Source organism: Conger conger, chromosome 15 (genome assembly GCF_963514075.1).
Source record: "Conger conger chromosome 15, fConCon1.1, whole genome shotgun sequence".
Classification (NCBI taxonomy): domain Eukaryota; kingdom Metazoa; phylum Chordata; class Actinopteri; order Anguilliformes; family Congridae; genus Conger; species Conger conger.
In genome coordinates, this window is record NC_083774.1 from 12,944,276 (window position 1) to 12,960,954 (window position 16,679).

Genomic DNA, 16,679 nt, shown 5'->3' on the forward strand with positions numbered 1-16,679 from the left:
AACATCAGTTAAGCTTGTTACTTGTATTTATAGGTTTGGGACCCACTCAATCAAAATATAATGACGATGCAAAAATGTCACGGGAGAAAATGATTTATTTTATTTTTTTAAAACCATAATTCCATTAAGTCAATTTCAGTCATGGGGTTCCTTCTTGCATACAAAAAAGAAAAAATGAACCTTAGACAGCTTGCTTAAAGTACAACTAAGACCTGTGGTGGGGTAAGCAGTTTAAAAGGGGTAAATGTGATATTTCAACCATACGGCAATACATATGGAAAGTATATTTGCAGTTCATAATTGACAACAATTTTGAAAACAGGTTAGGAAGAACTGCTTGGGTTATCTAAAACACAAGTCTCCATTCCTGGTACTGAGCCATAGGCACTGCTGGTCCATGTTTTGCCGGCCTGCTTTCTTGGGTCCGAAATGGCTGCAAATTGAAATTGAAAACAAACCAGCAGACCCTGTGGTTCTCCAAGACCACGGTTTGGCTACAAGGACGTCTAGATGGAAAAAACTGATAAAAAATAAATTAAAGGCAGTTTTCCAACAAAAAAGAATAAATAAAACGTTGGCATTAATAGTGAGAAAAATGAAACCCTGGCAGTAAAATTAGCTGTCAGTGCATGCTCTTGTTTAGATACTGCACAAACATGTTGGCTATATGTCCGATGTTCTCGGTCGGATGCATCTTGGTGTAGCTGATGAACTGACGGCGGAGTTTGCGCAGCTCGGACATGTTGAGGTTTCTCGTCAGTTCTACGTGCCTTCGGGTTAAGGAAAACAAACGATGGTTATGGCGGTGAAGAAAAGCGACCAAGGGGTAAAATCCTCGGAAATTATTTCTGCCCAAACTTCAGTGATGTTTGTTAATGTGCAAAAGACATCCTGGTAAATCCCAACTCGTGTGCAACAACGTCCCAAAAGCTTCAAAAGGTACGAAAACAGACTTCACTATTAAATGCCTTCGACTGAGCATAATGCCTCAACTTATCTCTCTGTCCGTTCAAGAATATGTGGGTTTGAGGTGAGAAAATGCCAGCGACACTGATGACGCATACCCCAGTGGCCCCATCACTAAGCTGCTTGACACATTATGCTGTTACTTTGCTAAGCCATGCTAAATAAATAAAAAGCTAACGTGACAGGCTGATGTTCACAATATATAAATATATAATATAATTTTATATATTACATACATTACACTATATATTTCATATAAAACCAATAAACAATGTGTAGGGGAGATTGTTAATCAGATCACTGCTAAATAGATTAACAGGGTGCTAAGCAGGCAGACTATACAAGAGAAAATGAGATGTTCTGCTGGATATGAAATGGTCATTTGAAGAAAAGACACTTAAAATGGCACTAATGATGCGTGCCAAGTGTCCCATTAGAAATATCAAGCAGGTCTGTCTGACATTTATAGATCTTGAGGTTCTGTTTGCCAGCTTAAAATGTTACATTGTTCTAATAAAGAAACCCTACATGCACCTGCCCATGAAGGGTATGAAGGGTACTACAGTTTGGAGGACAGAGCAGGGTCTTCCAAGCTATTTACTACTACAACTGTTAATTCCCATATATTAATCATAATAAATGCCTGCATATGAGAGTGAAATATTTATGCAGCTAATGGCTGTTCCGTTAGTGATGCATATATATATGCAATAAACTTGGCAAAGGATATTTTTTCTGTGGCTCCAGGAACAACGATGAGATCCCCAGGGACAGATGTCTTCTGTGAGTTCAGAACGGCCTGTGAAGACATGATCGTAAACATAATTCCTGTACATTCCATCCATAGGACAAGCGTGTGTTATCATGCTCATCAGGTTAGGAAACAACTTTGGGCAAAAAAGGCTCTACAACCTGAGTTTATGTGAAATGATCTGCTTGAGCTTGAGTAAAGATAGCTACTGCACTACAGTGCTTTGCTCTTTGTTTGAGATAACAGCACTCTTCTTTTTAAGCATTGCTGTATAGCACAATATTTTTCACCAAAAATATGGACCCTTAAAGGTCCCTTATATCTATAAACTATGAAGTGTGAATAGTTTTACGCTAAATGAACAAACAAAGAACGGAATGAACAAAAATTGCTCCTACCGTTAATACGTCCTGGGTAACTTTGTCTAACTCGTACAAAAAGTTGGTGGATGACAGTGGTTGCTGCAATAGACAGGAGCAGGTAAGTAGAGAACACAGATAGGAAGCTTGTGTGTGGGTCATAAAATTTCTGTACTGCCTGCCATTTTGTCATGAATTTGCTCAGGCATTATACAATCATTTTCCAGCAGTGTTGCACCATTTTACTGACAATTACTTAGGAATAAGATCTCCCTGCTGCAATAAAATGGGTTTCCTTACGCTTTGCGTTGATTGGTTCGGGGGAGGGGCTTTTCTGTGAAAGATGGCGTCTGCAATGGCATCAAGGGGCAGCACATCATCTTTCTGGATGGCGAACAGCGGGCTGTCCCATCGGTTCCTGGAGTCCGGAGCCTCGAACCTCATCACGAGGGCGTCAAAACTGTGGGAACAGCAGAGGCCTCTTCTTCACACAGTTGTGGAACAGACACACTTCCACAGGCCGCTCTTTTCACAGACAGCGCCACCTACAGTCTGAGCGCAAGAGCGCTGCTTGCAGCAGTTTCCAGAACCATGTGCAAAATGGAGGCGGTTTATACAGGTGTCCATTTAAATCCTCTGCATGCAGTTGAACATGGTTAGTATTTACAAGACGAGCACTGCATCAGCGTAATCAACACTTACATCTCCTGTGTGTACTGCGTATCAGGCTCTCTGATTGCGTTCCACGATGAGCTAACCTCCGCCGAGCTCACGCAATAGACCTGCAAACATATTTCTGCACATGATTCATGTAAATTTCCAGCATGTGTCAGTACTACTGTAAGGATTTACTTATGACATGGAAAGCAAAATGTATCTGACCCTTAAGTGCAAACTTCAGTAAGCTTTAACCCCCTAAGACCCTGCATCCTCAAATGAGGGCATTAAATGTTGGCTTCCCTGAGCTTTATACAGTAAGGTACTCTAAACAGAAGGGACATTCAATTACAATTAAGTAAAATATATATTTTAAAAATATTTTCACTGCAACATGTTTTTGTCATCCAAGACCTGTATTATGTCAATAAAATGTGAAATGCGAAAAAAGCTTTCCTGGCTGTAGGTCATATTTTAGAAATTAATGTGTCAGTGTGTGAGTATGTGTGAGGGGCACTGCTGCTAGGCTGTTGGTGAGTGGCTAGAAATTGAGCCGGTTCAGCATGCATCTAGTAACAGTGCGTAATTAAAGAAACATTATTTATTTTTATTTTTTTACTTACCAGACAGTGTGGAGTCTGCGTATGCTTTATTAGACAAAAGAGTTCATATCTGTAACCTGGAAAATAATAGAAGACAAACATTAGTTAAACCACCTTCTTCAAATATTTTTTCCCTCGAAAACCTTAATCAAATTTGGAACATCATTTAAATTGGATCCACTCATTTTATGTCATTGAAATGTATAATCTATAACAGGGGTCACCAACACAGTGCCTGCGGGCACCAGGTCGCCCCCAAGGACCACATGAGTCGCCCGCAGGCCTGTTCTAAAAATAGCGCAACTCACTAGTGAGCTGCATCTAAAATTAAATTTTATTCTGTTGCTTTTTTTAAAATTTTTATCACACTTTATCACTTTACACACACATTTATATAGATTTAAAAATGACAATATCTTAAAAATATATTTATTATGCATGAAGTTTAGATAAGTTTAGGTGAACTCTGACCTACTCTAGTTCAAAGGTCAGTATTGTGCGCGTGACAAAACAAACTGGTAGCCCTTAGTATGACTCAGTACCCATGAAGTAGCTCTCAGTTTCAAAAAGGTTGGTGACCCCTGATCTATAACTTACAAATGTATCATTTAGAACTTAAATATGCATAGTTTTTCATATATGACAGAATCAGAATGTGAATTTATAGGTTTTTTTCCCTTGAATTTATGACTTTTCTGTAAAAAATAAAATACTCCAAGAAAGTAAACTGTAATTTCTTTCAAATACCCTTCTCTTGTGTGTCTTGTGATGTGTTCATGTATATTCTTGACATGTTTATATTGTTTTGCTAACTGTCTTCATGCATTGCATTTCAGTATGACTTCAAATATTAGAAATCACACATGAAATAAGTTATGTTAAAACACAAAAATATTGAAACAATAGACACAAAATGACAATATAACTTAATTTACCTTTAATGTAATTCAGTGAATCCAAAATCACAATATCATCTTTGTTGACCTTCCTATAGAAACAAACAGAACATCATTTGAATTAGACTTGAACAAGTCTTTAAAACTACTTGGAATGTCTTCAGTCATTGAATCACCATATCAACATGTTTTTTATTTACACTGATGGGATATTCAAGCACAGAGCCAATGTGTTTCCAAAAAGGAAACATTGTGGAATTCAAAAAAGTAAGTCATGTATATAGCCGAAAGCAACAGAAATACCTGCTGTGTACTGTAGCTGGGTGGCCAGTATCCAAACTTTGACAAACTCGATGTAATAAACAGTCCGGCCAAGCCGATTGTGTGTAGTTCATCCTAGCCAACTTGTTAGACCTAGCCAGTGTCTATAGATTTGACGATTAAAAAAGGTTTTGCAACTGTAGATGACACAGAAGACAACCCACCGTTCCACTTCTGCGCGCAAGCATCCTCTGAGATTCTTCTCTTGTTGAGAGTCTGCATAGAAACAAGAGTTCATTTCTACTTACGTGTGTGTACGAAGTATATTTTCAAGACACGCAGTTGTCTACAGAAACGAAATATTTCACAGCTTTGACAAGTTTTCTGATCGCATCATTTATGTAAGCCTATTTCATAACTTGCTGGAGAAGTTCAAATAAAGAAAAGTATGATGAGAGGTAGCTAGCAAGCTATAGTGATTAACATTACTGCATGAAAGCTATCCATGTTCGACAGATCCGAAAACTATATGTCCGGGATAGGAGTTTCATTATAATATGTTGTAATGGTGTTGATAATAAAGTGGGATGACATGGGCTGAGTAAAATGTAGTTAGTTAGCAAACAAACGTGCTAGTTAGCTCTCGCAAGACAACGACAGTCGGCTCGTTAGCCCTGCTCTTACCAGCGTATACGGAGTTCTTAACTATACCGATCGTTTCGTCTCCAACAACAAACACTTTTCTTTGAGTACTTTTCAAAAAATGTTCCTTTAATTCCTCTGCTCTTCGGCTTTTGCCACTACATGGAAAACCACACATTACGATTAAAGGCATTTTAACATGTGGCAGAACTCAATGCTTCAGTGCACGACGCTACCATACCAAACATCCGCCATACTAAACCGGAAGTGGTAAGCGCCAATCAGAGAAAAGGCGTGACATTGGTCCGTAGGCGTGGCGTGCTGACAGCAAAAACAGTGGTTAATAAACCTAGAGTTTATAATTTGCACAAGCGCCAAAAAAAAAGTTTTGATGGAGACGTTATTTTTTTTCTTTTGATTGCCCATTATGCATTAGGCGACGTGCAAACATGTGCCAGTGTCTTTCATAGCGTAGTCAGGTTGAACATTCCTCATTATTAGATTTTTTTGTAAATTCTATATTTACATATTTTTGTAAAGATTCTGTGAGAGTTTCATGGGCTGTTGTGCCGCGCAACGTATCAAATTGAATTTCAGACGGCTTTTTATTGCACTGTTGCTCTGAGGCGGAGACTCCAAAATATTTTAACCTGAGGAGCAGTGGTGGAATCCAAGTCCTCCCCAATATTTACTTCCAATCAACTGGATTAGCACAATTCTTCAGCTCGGAGATAGAACTAATTAGTGAATTACCACCTCTGCCTATATGCATTTATAGCAGACCACCCCCAACTTTTTGGGGGTTCTAAAACATGTTATTTAGGCCCTTCCCCCGACAAAAAAATTTAATTGAAACACAGACACATGCGCGCGCACACACACACACACTGTTGATGTCCTCTCTTTGGCCCTGTCCAGTGGCAGAGCCCCTGAAGCTTTCCCACCCCCCAATGTGGTATCATTAGTCTGGGCCTAAACTGGAGTGCAGTCAGTATTCGTTTCAATGGCTTATAGAGAACAGGGACAGGCATGTGTCAGTGTCCAGCACACTTATTGAAGACAGTGCATTTTCAAATGAAAATGCTCTTCGTATTTTGAGTTTTATTTAAAGTATTTTTATTGAAATATAAAATTCCACAAGTACAATATTAACAATGTAACCTCATAACTCGTCTCATCTTATAGGCTATACGATATTAACATGAGTACAGTAACTGACAATAAACATAAGACACATTACTATCAAATTAAATTAAGCCAATTACAATTATGTTCCCCATATTATCAACATAAATCCTTCAGAGATGTATTGTATAAATGCCCAAGCCCATATATAACCATTGATCTTCATGGTGATGCCTTTGTCATTCAGGTCAAGGGGAATGTGACTGCTGCAATCACTTTCTGCTGTTTCGAATGTAGCTCTCCAGTATCTTCATCATAATGTCTGTGTCCTGCAATATGAAGACAATTCCATACCAAAAACAATTTTCCAGCCATTAACACTCAAAAAGAAAGAAACAGTTGGTTTCTAAAAATACTGTCATGTAAAAAAAAAAGCTGCTCAATTCATCCTTCTGCACAGTGGGCGCATGCTGTGAATCACACCTACATGTATATATACAGTGGTATGCAAACGTTTGGGCACCCCTGGCCAAATTTAATATTTTGTGAAATCCTTAATTCAATGGAATGAACTTAAAGAAAGAGAAATCTCTGATAGTACTGCTTGTAAATGGTCAGGTATGGAAGGCAAAAGCCACATATCACTGCAAAGGACCTGCAGAAGGGTTTCATTGACACTCGAGTAGTGGAGCATCAGTCCCCTGTGCAGCATTGCTTACAAAAAATGACCTGCATGCAAAAATGAACAGTTATGAGAAGAAAACCTTTCCCGCAATCTCATCACACAAGTCAACGTCAAAGTATGCAACACAGCACTTCGATAAGCCAAAAACCTTTTAGAAAAAAGTTGGAATGATTAAATAAATTGAAGTCTTTGTCCACAATGACCAAAATAGATTTGGAGAAAAACATGGGAAGTATTTTAAGCAAATGACAACTTGCCAACTGTTTAGCATGGGGGTGGATCTATCATGCTTTGGGACTGCGTGGCAGCAAGTGGCACAGGAAATGTTTTGTGGGTGGAAGGAAGAATGGATTCAATTAAACATCAACAAAACCTATAAGCTAATGTCTCAGAGTCAGTGAAGAAATGAACACTGAAAGGATGTTGGAAATTTCAACATGGCAATGAAAAAAAAACATACCTCAAACCATGAACTAGGAATAAACGATTTTTGGATTTTAAAAGGTTTTGGAATGGCTTTCATAGTCCCCATACTTGAATATTATTAAAAAATCTGTGGGAAATGCAAGTGCATGCAAGAAGACCTAAGAATCTCTCTGAACTCGGAGGTTTCTGCAAGGAAGAGTAGTGGGACAAATCTTAAAGCAAGAATAGGACGACCGTTATCTGGCTAGAACCTTTGGAAGCTGTGATTTCTGCCAAAGGACGAAGTTTTTCTTCAATTTGTTAAATACAATGTAATGGCGCACTGAAATGTAGGCCTTCAGAAAATCAACAAAACATGCAATTTGAGCAGGGGTACTCAAACTTTTTAATCGATCCGAATCTACATTAAAAGCACAGCTATGACGAAACATTCATTGCAGTGGTAAGGATATGGACATCTTCACTCGAGATAAACAGCGCGAAATGTACATACATACCACACTTCTACGACATAGAGTTTAGATTAACTACAACAAAATATGAACAAAGAAACCCAGCCTCTCGGTTTAATTCTTGTACTTTATCAAGCAATTATTGTATGTTGTATAATTTTGTTGGTTCACCTGGTCGTTAGTATCTTGTTTCCCTTGGGCGTCCTGAAGGTGAGCCTGGAGGGCTATTTTCAGCACCTCTTGCGATATCAGCTCCCTCAGGTCCGAGTTACGAGGCACTTGGACTGGGTTCATTGCCGGCTCTCCCGGAGACCCTAGAAACGAGCCATCCACAACACTCTTCTTTCCCATGAAATGACCTCAGAAGTTTAAAGAGAGAAAAAAAAATGTTAGGCTATTAAAGTTGAACTCAGAAGGAAACATTCAGAACAGAGATGGATAGAGATTAATTATGCATTGGAATGGATCTCAAATATGCAAAAATAAAATAAAATAATACAAACATGCCTGAGAAAAAGATACGGAGCTGCGGTTGCCTTTATCTTACCGGTCGCCCATAGATTGCCTCGCGGATTCACTTTGATTTTTGCAAATTTGTTTCTTAGTTCAGTTAGATCAAGGCTTACTGAGGTGGTCACGGAAATGTAAGAGAATATGATAAAGTAAGTGAGGAGCCCAAGCTGGTGAACCTTGTTCAATGTAACTCCGGCCATTTCTTACGGAAAAACACAATGGCTGTGCAAAAATCCCCTGGACTTCACCCGGAGATAGCTTTTGGCATGTAACAAAATAGAGAATATTGACACGCCTCTCCTTCCCTGACGGTCTCGTACTGCGGCATCTCCGCTCCCACATTTATGCGATACCTATTGGGGGAGCTTTTTTTAGGACTCACATGAAGTCATTTCTTACGTGCGTCCACTTATGAACCACACGTTTTCTTTGTTCTGTTCTCCTCAGCCATTTAAATATTCAAACGCACAAGATCAATAACCTACAACGTGAGAGTCATAGCAGCAAGTGAATAAAAATGTGGAATTAAATAAGACACATTTATTTGTCAAATACAGCAACGGTTTGACATTAAAACAGAGATGCACAAAAGGAGAGGCACCTCATACAGTAAAATATGGTGGAGGGTCAGTGATATTGTAGGGCTGCTTTAATTCCAGAGGTCCAGAGGCACTGGTTAAGAATATAATGGATTCCACCAAGTATCAGACAATCCGGTTTCCTTTACCACTGAGACTTGGATATGGGTGGACTTTCCATATGGGACAACGACCCAAATAATACCTCATGTTCTTGACCATCTTACATTTGCAGTGACTTCAGAAAGTATTCAGACCCCTTCACCTTTTGCAGACCTGTAAAATTTCATTTCTTGCCCATCAATCTACACTCAATAACCAATAATGACAAAGCAAAAACATGTTTTTAGAAATTCTTGCAAATTTATAAAAAATCTGAAATCTCTCATTTATGCGAGTAATCAATAATTTGTAGAAGATCTTTTGGCAGCAATTACAGCTTTGGGTCTTCTTGGGTAAATCTCTACAACAGGGGTACACAACTGTCAACTGGTTTTTCTTCCAACCAATTTTCTTGTTTTAAATTAGCTGACAGCTCTATGAATTACTCTGGTTAAAGCCTGTACTTGAGCACAGTAAATTAATTAGGATACACTGACTGTCTGCAGCTGCACTCATACACATGTCAGATAAGATAGGATTGAGTCAAATAAATAAATAAGACCATAAGTTGGCACAAAATCCTGAAACAGATCAACCCTTGTTGTGTACCCCTGCTCTACAAGCTTTGCTACCTGGATTTGGGCAATTTATCCAATTTTTCCTGGCAGATCCAGGAATCAATTGCCATCTTCAGGCCTCTCCATGGTTCATGGGGTTTAAGTCTGGGCTTTGGACGGGCCATGTAAGGACAGTCAGTCGTGCTGAAAGGTGAACCGTCGCCCCAGTCTGGACCTGCACTCTGGAGCAGGTTTTCTTCAAGGACCTCTCTGTATTTGGCTCAAATTCTGACCAGTCTTCCTGTCCCTGCCACTAAGAAGCACCCCCATAGTATGATGCTGCCACCACCATGCTTCACCGTAGGGATGGTTTTAGCCAGGTGATGAGCAGTGCTTAGTGTTTGCCAGACATAGTGCTTGGAGTTCTGCCCAAAGAGTTACATTTGTGTCTCATCAGCCACAGTTGGATTCCAATCAAGTTCTAGACACATCTCAAGGATAATTAAAGCAAAGAGGATGCACCTGACCACAAATCGGAGTGCCACAGTAAAGGGTCTGAATACTTACGTAAACGACAGTTTCAGTTTTTGATTTTTAATGCATTTTTAATCACTTTGTCATTATGGGTTATTGAGTGTAGATGATGTCCCCCCCATGATTTCCTCTATTATTGCATATCTATCACACTGAATGGTTCCAAATCTTGAATTGAATTAAATATTAGACAAATGGAACCCGAGTAAACCCCAAAAAAATTTCATTTATTGACAAAAGTTATCAAACACCCAAATCATCCATGTGAAGTAATTGCCCACCTTTAGCAGCAATAATTGCAACCAAATACTTTGATATCAAGTTTTTTTTAGCCCACCATTCCTTGCACAACTGCTTTAATCCAGACAAATTGAGCATGAGATGCTTCTTTCAGGTCCTGTCACAGCATCTCTATTGTGTTCAAATCAGGACTTTGCCCCAGCCACTTACAACAAACATTTGTTGTTCATTCCAGTAGTAGCCTACAAGAAACTGCTATTTTTATTTTTTTAATTGAACCTTAAATTCACTTTCTATTTAAATATCTACTAAAATATATCTAGACCACAACCTTTTACTGTGGTTGGCGCTGCTTTCAGGACAGTCAGAGAAACAATTTAGCTCTAGCATGCAACGCGAGTCCATTTGGTTTCACAGGGCATCACTGGATCGCCACAATATCGCCCCACTCCCCACGGAACAGAGTGGCCCTGCAGCTGGCCAGCATTTAACAGGCTTCCATCTGCTGGTGGTAATCCATTTCTGCAAGGAAATCTTCACTGTAAAAAAACTGAAAAGACCTCTGCGTCCCTTTCCTTGTTGTTTATCAACTTAGTCAGGTCAGGGCGCTACTTTAATTATCAGCACAGCAAGTTTTCAAAACGCCAGTACCGCCACTCAGTCAAATCAGTTCTAATTCTTCCCAATTTCACTGTGCCAATTGCCGCTTGTGTTTAATGTCAAGTAAGCGTGCAAAGTAATGCAATTAAAACCAGGACACCAATCCAACACTTTTGTAGCAACATTATTTCAGCAACAGAACATTAAATTATGCATGAATCACAAAATGGAAGTCGACATTGTTCTTGTAAACAGTATCCGATTACTATGCAAGAATAAAAAACCTACAGGGCTGTCAATTTTCATAATTGTATGGTACAGTATTTTATGTATATTGCAATTACACATTCATGGCTGAAAATACACTGAGCAAAGACCAAAGTTCCTTGCATGACAAATTTAAGATTGGTGTTAAACTTACAACTTGGAATACGAATACTGTAACCCTTTAATAAGACTTGAGCTCCATATTACAAATACAAAATAGGCCCCAACTTGTTTTTCCCCACAAAACCACACTAATTCACAGCACATTTGGAAGCTGTGTCATATGGCAAGTTATTACAATAAATACCAGCCCAGTAAAATGCCAAATTATTTCCAGACTGCTCTGGTAGCTGAAGATTCTCTGCATATAATCAGTCATCATATCTTGATGGGAAAAATTTGGTAAGTTGTCTCAAGCCACTGATTTTTAATACACAATATAAAAGTCAACAATTAAATGCGATGAAACATAACCTGATGTGTCATAGCGGTTTACCAGCAAAAGGTTTTCAGAAGAAGAAAGCTACAAAAATATGAATGCAAAATAAGTTGGAACAAAGTCATAAAATGAGTTACAGAACCCATCTTTATTGCGAAAACTGGTATCCCAATTTTAGAAATAAACAACTATTATTAAAGCTTGGGTCTTGCAAAATATGCAAAAGTTCCACTCCAATTTTCCCCATAAATCCTAGGTGCAGGTCCAGTTCTAACAGCAGTTTAATGGTCGTATCAGAAGTGAGCCTTTCCTGAATGGGAGGAGTTTGGAGTGAGCTCCACTGGGGATTCGCTGACATGGAGCCACCTTCACTCGCGATGGACCAATACAAAGAGGCCAAGCAGGAACAGAACGGCATACTGGAGGCACAGTCAAGAGAGTGTGACGTTAGAACAGAGCCAATCACACTGGAGAAAAGTATGATCGGTATTTGCAATATGATTATTCTTTTTTTATATATACATTTGTCTGCTGTGCTGGGCAGATTACATAGGATTACATACTAATTACAATTGAAAATGTAATTAGTAAAGTAATCTTCGAGTGCCCAAGTACAAGTACTTGATTTTTGTAATCTGATTACAATACAGTAGTCTGTTACTAACACTGCTTGTGTGTGTTTGTGTATGAGGGGGATTTACCTTGAATTTTGGATAGTCGTTCATCAGAATTGTAACAATGCCTATGTATGGCACAAACCTGCAAGAAATGTTTGAAAGTTATAAATGAGGATTATATGTTTGAAAGTTATAAATGAGGATTATTCCTAAAGTTTATCTCCACATATGTGTTTTGTGAAAATTTGGTGCAAAATAGATACCCTGCAGATAAAATATTTCTATGGAAGGCACAATATAAATAACATTTATTTATTTAAATGTATTTATTTTCTTAAAATATACGACACTACATACACAATTCTGTAATTGACAGCTAAAGACATCAAAAGTAGACATTAAAAAATAGCTGCATAATTCAAAAGAAGTAACAGAAATGACATCACATTGGTGAAATGAATCACAAAAATATCACTACCTTTGTGTTTAAGTTAATTTAATTAAGTTAATTTTCTCACAAACATAGGTTCAGTTGTGTTGTTTTTTTGGCTCTGTCAAACAGTTTGAGAGCAATTTCGTACTACCTGCATACCTAGAAGTTATCTTAAGATATGCACCTACTCACCCTCTTGCTCTCCCCACCACATCCTTCTTCTCCAGCCAGTGCTGGCCCTGCTTGTACAGCCCTCTGTCGTCCACGGCATTATTGTCACCCTTGGTTAAGAACTTGATATCTCCATTTTCTCTGTGGATGGTCACAGAAAAATGGCACTTCAGACAGGGGCACAGAGGGAGATTTTTTTCAATGATACACAAACACTGCAGTGTATTCTTCAATTTAAAGACTCTACAAAGAAACGCATAATTAATGCACCAACTGACCAGTTTTAAAAAGTAGTGTTCAATATAAATAGTTCTCATAATCAGTGTCACTCAGTTTTGAATATTTTCCCCATTAAATCCAACAAAGTTTCTAGTGCCATGAAAGCACTTGACTCTGAGAAATGTTACCACATTCGTGGAAAGATTTCTGTATTTGAAAATAATTTGTTTGAAGATGCCAATCCTGTGAAATTCTACCTCCATTTGGGAGCTGCGCACAACTAGCACGGCTGGGACAGCAATATCTCACACACAGGCACAGGACTCACCCACCGTGAAGGGATGCGATGAAGCAAAGTATGGCGCACTATGCTGTAAAATAGCCATAATGCATCCTCCCGCAGGCTGACTGTCATAATCCTGGCATGTCAGGATTAGATTTGGACCGTGGGGCACAGCACAGCACTACAGACATATGCCACCCACAATGCATACAGACCAATTTATATGTTCAAAATAAAACCTCACATGAACATTTTCTAAAGCTCTAAGCCTAGGCAGCAGAAATGGCTCTCCACCAGGTTAAATGTACCCTTTTGCTTTTAATTAATCCCACCCACCCCATGTAACATGCATGACTTACTTTTCATGAATTTTAAGGACTCTGTGCACAATTGGGATTTCTCTTCCCTCTATCCTGAAGACCACAATCTCTCCAACTCTGATGGGATCTTCCACTCGGTTGGTCAGGAAGAGCAGGTCTCCCCGGTGGAATGCGGGCTCCATACTCCCACTGCAACCACAGAGCAATGTGCACATTTGGCCCAAAGACTGGTGGGAGAAGGATGCTTCAGGAAACTAAAAAAGAGTGGAGCTATCATGCCTTACCTGTGCTTCACTAATCCGAGCTAATCACAGGGTTCATCTACGGTGAGCAACGTTCTTTGTTTGAGTCACTGCAGCGTGCTTCACAGCATATGGTAGCTTAAACCGCAGGTCCAAGTGCTACACACAATCACTAAACTGTCTGGAGTTTTGTAGTTCTACCATATAGAAATGTTAAATTGCTTACCTTAGTACTACCACAATTGGACTCTCACTACCAGTCACAACCATCAGTCCTTTCCAAATCATTAGGGCTGAGGATACAATCATGCCAAAGTTCAGTACCTGATAGTACAGCTGAAATGGAAGAGAAATCAAATCATCGGTATGATACTGTTGTATTAAATTTAATAAAAAAGTCACACTGACAGGGATTTGAACAGAAATAATTGTATTTTTGAGGAACAGCCTCATTGCCAGTGATTGCTGTGTAATGGGTAGTTAGTGGCTATCTAAATGTCATCAATTGACCTTTCATTAATGTGGAGAAAAGGCCAGAAATACTTTAATTTGACGAGACATCCTAAATTGCAATTAAATTGAAATCTGGGAAATGGGCCAAGTCGCCAGTGTTCAAAATATGCAACATCGCAAACCATTAATAGTCCATTCATATTAGTCTAATAACGCCTAGTCTTGTAAGTGTAGCTAACCATGTGAGAGACATCAGACGGTGATAACCTAACCAAAGTGTAACCTAATGAAAATTTCAGCTTGATCTCTACAGGCTTGTCTAGGCCACCAGCAAACTTGCTATCGCAAGATACCCAGCTAGCAAATTTTCGATACCTGACACGGCTAACGGCACTGACAAGACAATGGTGGGTAACCAGCTATGGACAATACTTCCTCGTTCATGCAATCAGTAGATTAAATAATTGCAGCGATCCCTTGTCTAATATTACCTAACAATCTATAGGCCATGTGATATTAAAAATAAATCTTGTTGACTGACGGAGCTAATGGTTGGATCACTTCGCCAGCTAAGGCGACGTGTTATAATAACGAATACAAGCACATTCTACTTGCAAGCTGGCAGTCACATATTAGCTGGCGAGAGACGTTAGCAGACTTACCTGGCGTTTATTCATCCGCCTCACGTCATCGAGGAAGTCCATAGAAAGCATTTTACCAGCTAAATTTCTACACAGCAAAGCAAAATTAATTGGAACTCAATATAAAAATAAAAAATAGAAAAACCATAAGCATTTGACAACTACCAGTTTTTCCGGCGTTTCAACCACCGGAAGCACCGCCCACATTTGAAAAACTTTATTCTTCCCTAAAGGAACTTGGAGATTGGCAGTTCTGTCCTGTCTATAGTCTTCCGAACACCAATCAGAGCAAAGTGCGTTTAATGTTCAATAATGAAACCAATATACCGCCATCTCATGAATCAATTTGAAAAACTTTACTATCGTCGCGTTTCTGGCACTGCTATAAGGATTCGATTCAGAAACCCACTAAATCAACAAATCAAGTATAGTCACAAGCTTTCCGCACGTTATCTCCACATTTCTGAACATGTACAAACCAAATCTGAAGCAAAAATGAAAGCAACTTATGATAGATTAGATTTATAAACATGCTGAGGGACAAAATACATAATTGAGGGCAAAATAACACTTACCTGTCAAAAAGGCAGTTAAGATAAGTATCAGGTCAGATTAGAATTATATAAAAAAAAGTAAATTAGGAAAATATTGCAAGTTATCTTCAACAATTTATGAAATGCAGAATGTCTTTATTTGAATGCAGTTCCAAGAATACTTCACATGCCGTCAGCAGCACAAATACTTGTAAACAGGACAGGTCATACCTGGTTGTCTGCCTATGCCAGAAAAGGAAACTATTTCCCCAAGATTGAAGTAGACTGCAAATAATGTTGGACAAAATAGCTTAATAGCTTACCTATGTAAAAGTGCTAATTCTTCATGCGGCTAAACATATTCGACAGCATTGGCTCAGGAGATAAGAGCAGTTGTCTGTAGGAGTCGATGTGTCCCTGAGCAAGACACCTAACCTCCAATTGCCCCCGATGAGCTGGTTGGTGCCTTCCATGGCAGCCAATCGCTGTTGGTGTTTGTGAATGGGAGAATGAGAAGTATCATTTGTACAGTGCTTTGGATATACAGTGGTGTGAAAAAGTGTTTGCCCCCTTCCTGATTTCTTATTTTTTTGCATGTTTGTCACACTTAAATGTTTCAGATCATCAAACAAATTTATATATTAGTCAAAGACAACACAAGTAAACACAAAATGCAGTTTTTAAATGAAGGTTTTTATTAAGGGAGAAAAAAATCCAAACCCACATGGCCCTGTGTGAAAAAGTGATTGCCCCCTAAACCTAATAACTGGTTGGGCCACCCTTAGCAGCAACAACTGCAATCAAGCGTTTGCGATAACTTGCAATGAGTCTCTTACAGCGCTGTGGAGGAATTTTGGCCCACTCAACTTGGAGAGTTTTCGAGCATGAACCGCCCTTTTAAGGTCATGCCACAGCATGTCAATAGGATTCAGGTCAGGACTTTGACTAGGTCACTCCAAAGTCTTCATTTTGTTTTTCTTCAGCCATTCAGAGGTGGACTTGCTGGTGTGTTTTGGATCATTGTCCTGCTGCAGAACCCAAGTTCGTTTCAGCTTGAGGTCACAAACAGATGGCCGGACATTCTCCTTCAGGATTTTTTGGTAGACAGCAGAATT

At 39.0% G+C, this 16,679-nt stretch overlaps 2 protein-coding genes across 2 annotated transcripts; both read right to left on the bottom strand.

Moving 5' to 3' along the window:
* Nucleotides 1–77: 77 nt before the first annotated feature.
* On the bottom strand, nucleotides 78–5,408 carry kti12 (KTI12 chromatin associated homolog). Its single transcript, XM_061222338.1, has 9 exons — nucleotides 5,177–5,408; nucleotides 4,717–4,768; nucleotides 4,271–4,323; nucleotides 3,357–3,412; nucleotides 2,779–2,858; nucleotides 2,377–2,536; nucleotides 2,116–2,178; nucleotides 1,697–1,765; nucleotides 78–766 (listed from the first exon to the last, which is right to left on the bottom strand). The coding sequence occupies exons 1-9, from the start codon at nucleotides 5,325–5,327 to the stop codon at nucleotides 623–625; spliced, it is 828 nt and encodes a 275-aa protein (XP_061078322.1). The 5' UTR covers nucleotides 5,328–5,408; the 3' UTR covers nucleotides 78–622.
* A 6,373-nt stretch (nucleotides 5,409–11,781) lies between these two features.
* Nucleotides 11,782–15,247, bottom strand: sec11a (SEC11 homolog A, signal peptidase complex subunit). Its single transcript, XM_061221790.1, has 6 exons — nucleotides 15,053–15,247; nucleotides 14,164–14,273; nucleotides 13,735–13,884; nucleotides 12,895–13,014; nucleotides 12,354–12,411; nucleotides 11,782–12,071 (listed from the first exon to the last, which is right to left on the bottom strand). Exons 1-6 carry the CDS (start codon nucleotides 15,101–15,103, stop codon nucleotides 12,021–12,023), a joined length of 540 nt encoding a protein of 179 aa, XP_061077774.1. The 5' UTR covers nucleotides 15,104–15,247; the 3' UTR covers nucleotides 11,782–12,020.
* Between the last annotated feature and the right edge of the window lie 1,432 nt (nucleotides 15,248–16,679).

Coding starts and splice junctions, on each gene's coding strand:
- kti12 (XM_061222338.1), bottom strand. CDS start 5,327: ATGCCTTTAATCGTAATGTGTGGTTTTCCATGTAGTGGCAAAAGCCGA. Junction 3,413..4,270: donor TTCACTGAATTACATTAAAG/GTAAATTAAGTT, acceptor ATTATTTTCCAG/GTTACAGATATGAACTCTTT. Junction 2,179..2,376: donor CGAACCAATCAACGCAAAGC/GTAAGGAAACCC, acceptor TGTCTATTGCAG/CAACCACTGTCATCCACCAA.
- sec11a (XM_061221790.1), bottom strand. CDS start 15,103: ATGCTTTCTATGGACTTCCTCGATGACGTGAGGCGGATGAATAAACGC. Junction 14,274..15,052: donor GGCGGATGAATAAACGCCAG/GTAAGTCTGCTA, acceptor CTTCCATTTCAG/CTGTACTATCAGGTACTGAA. Junction 13,015..13,734: donor GTCCTTAAAATTCATGAAAA/GTAAGTCATGCA, acceptor GACCATCCACAG/AGAAAATGGAGATATCAAGT.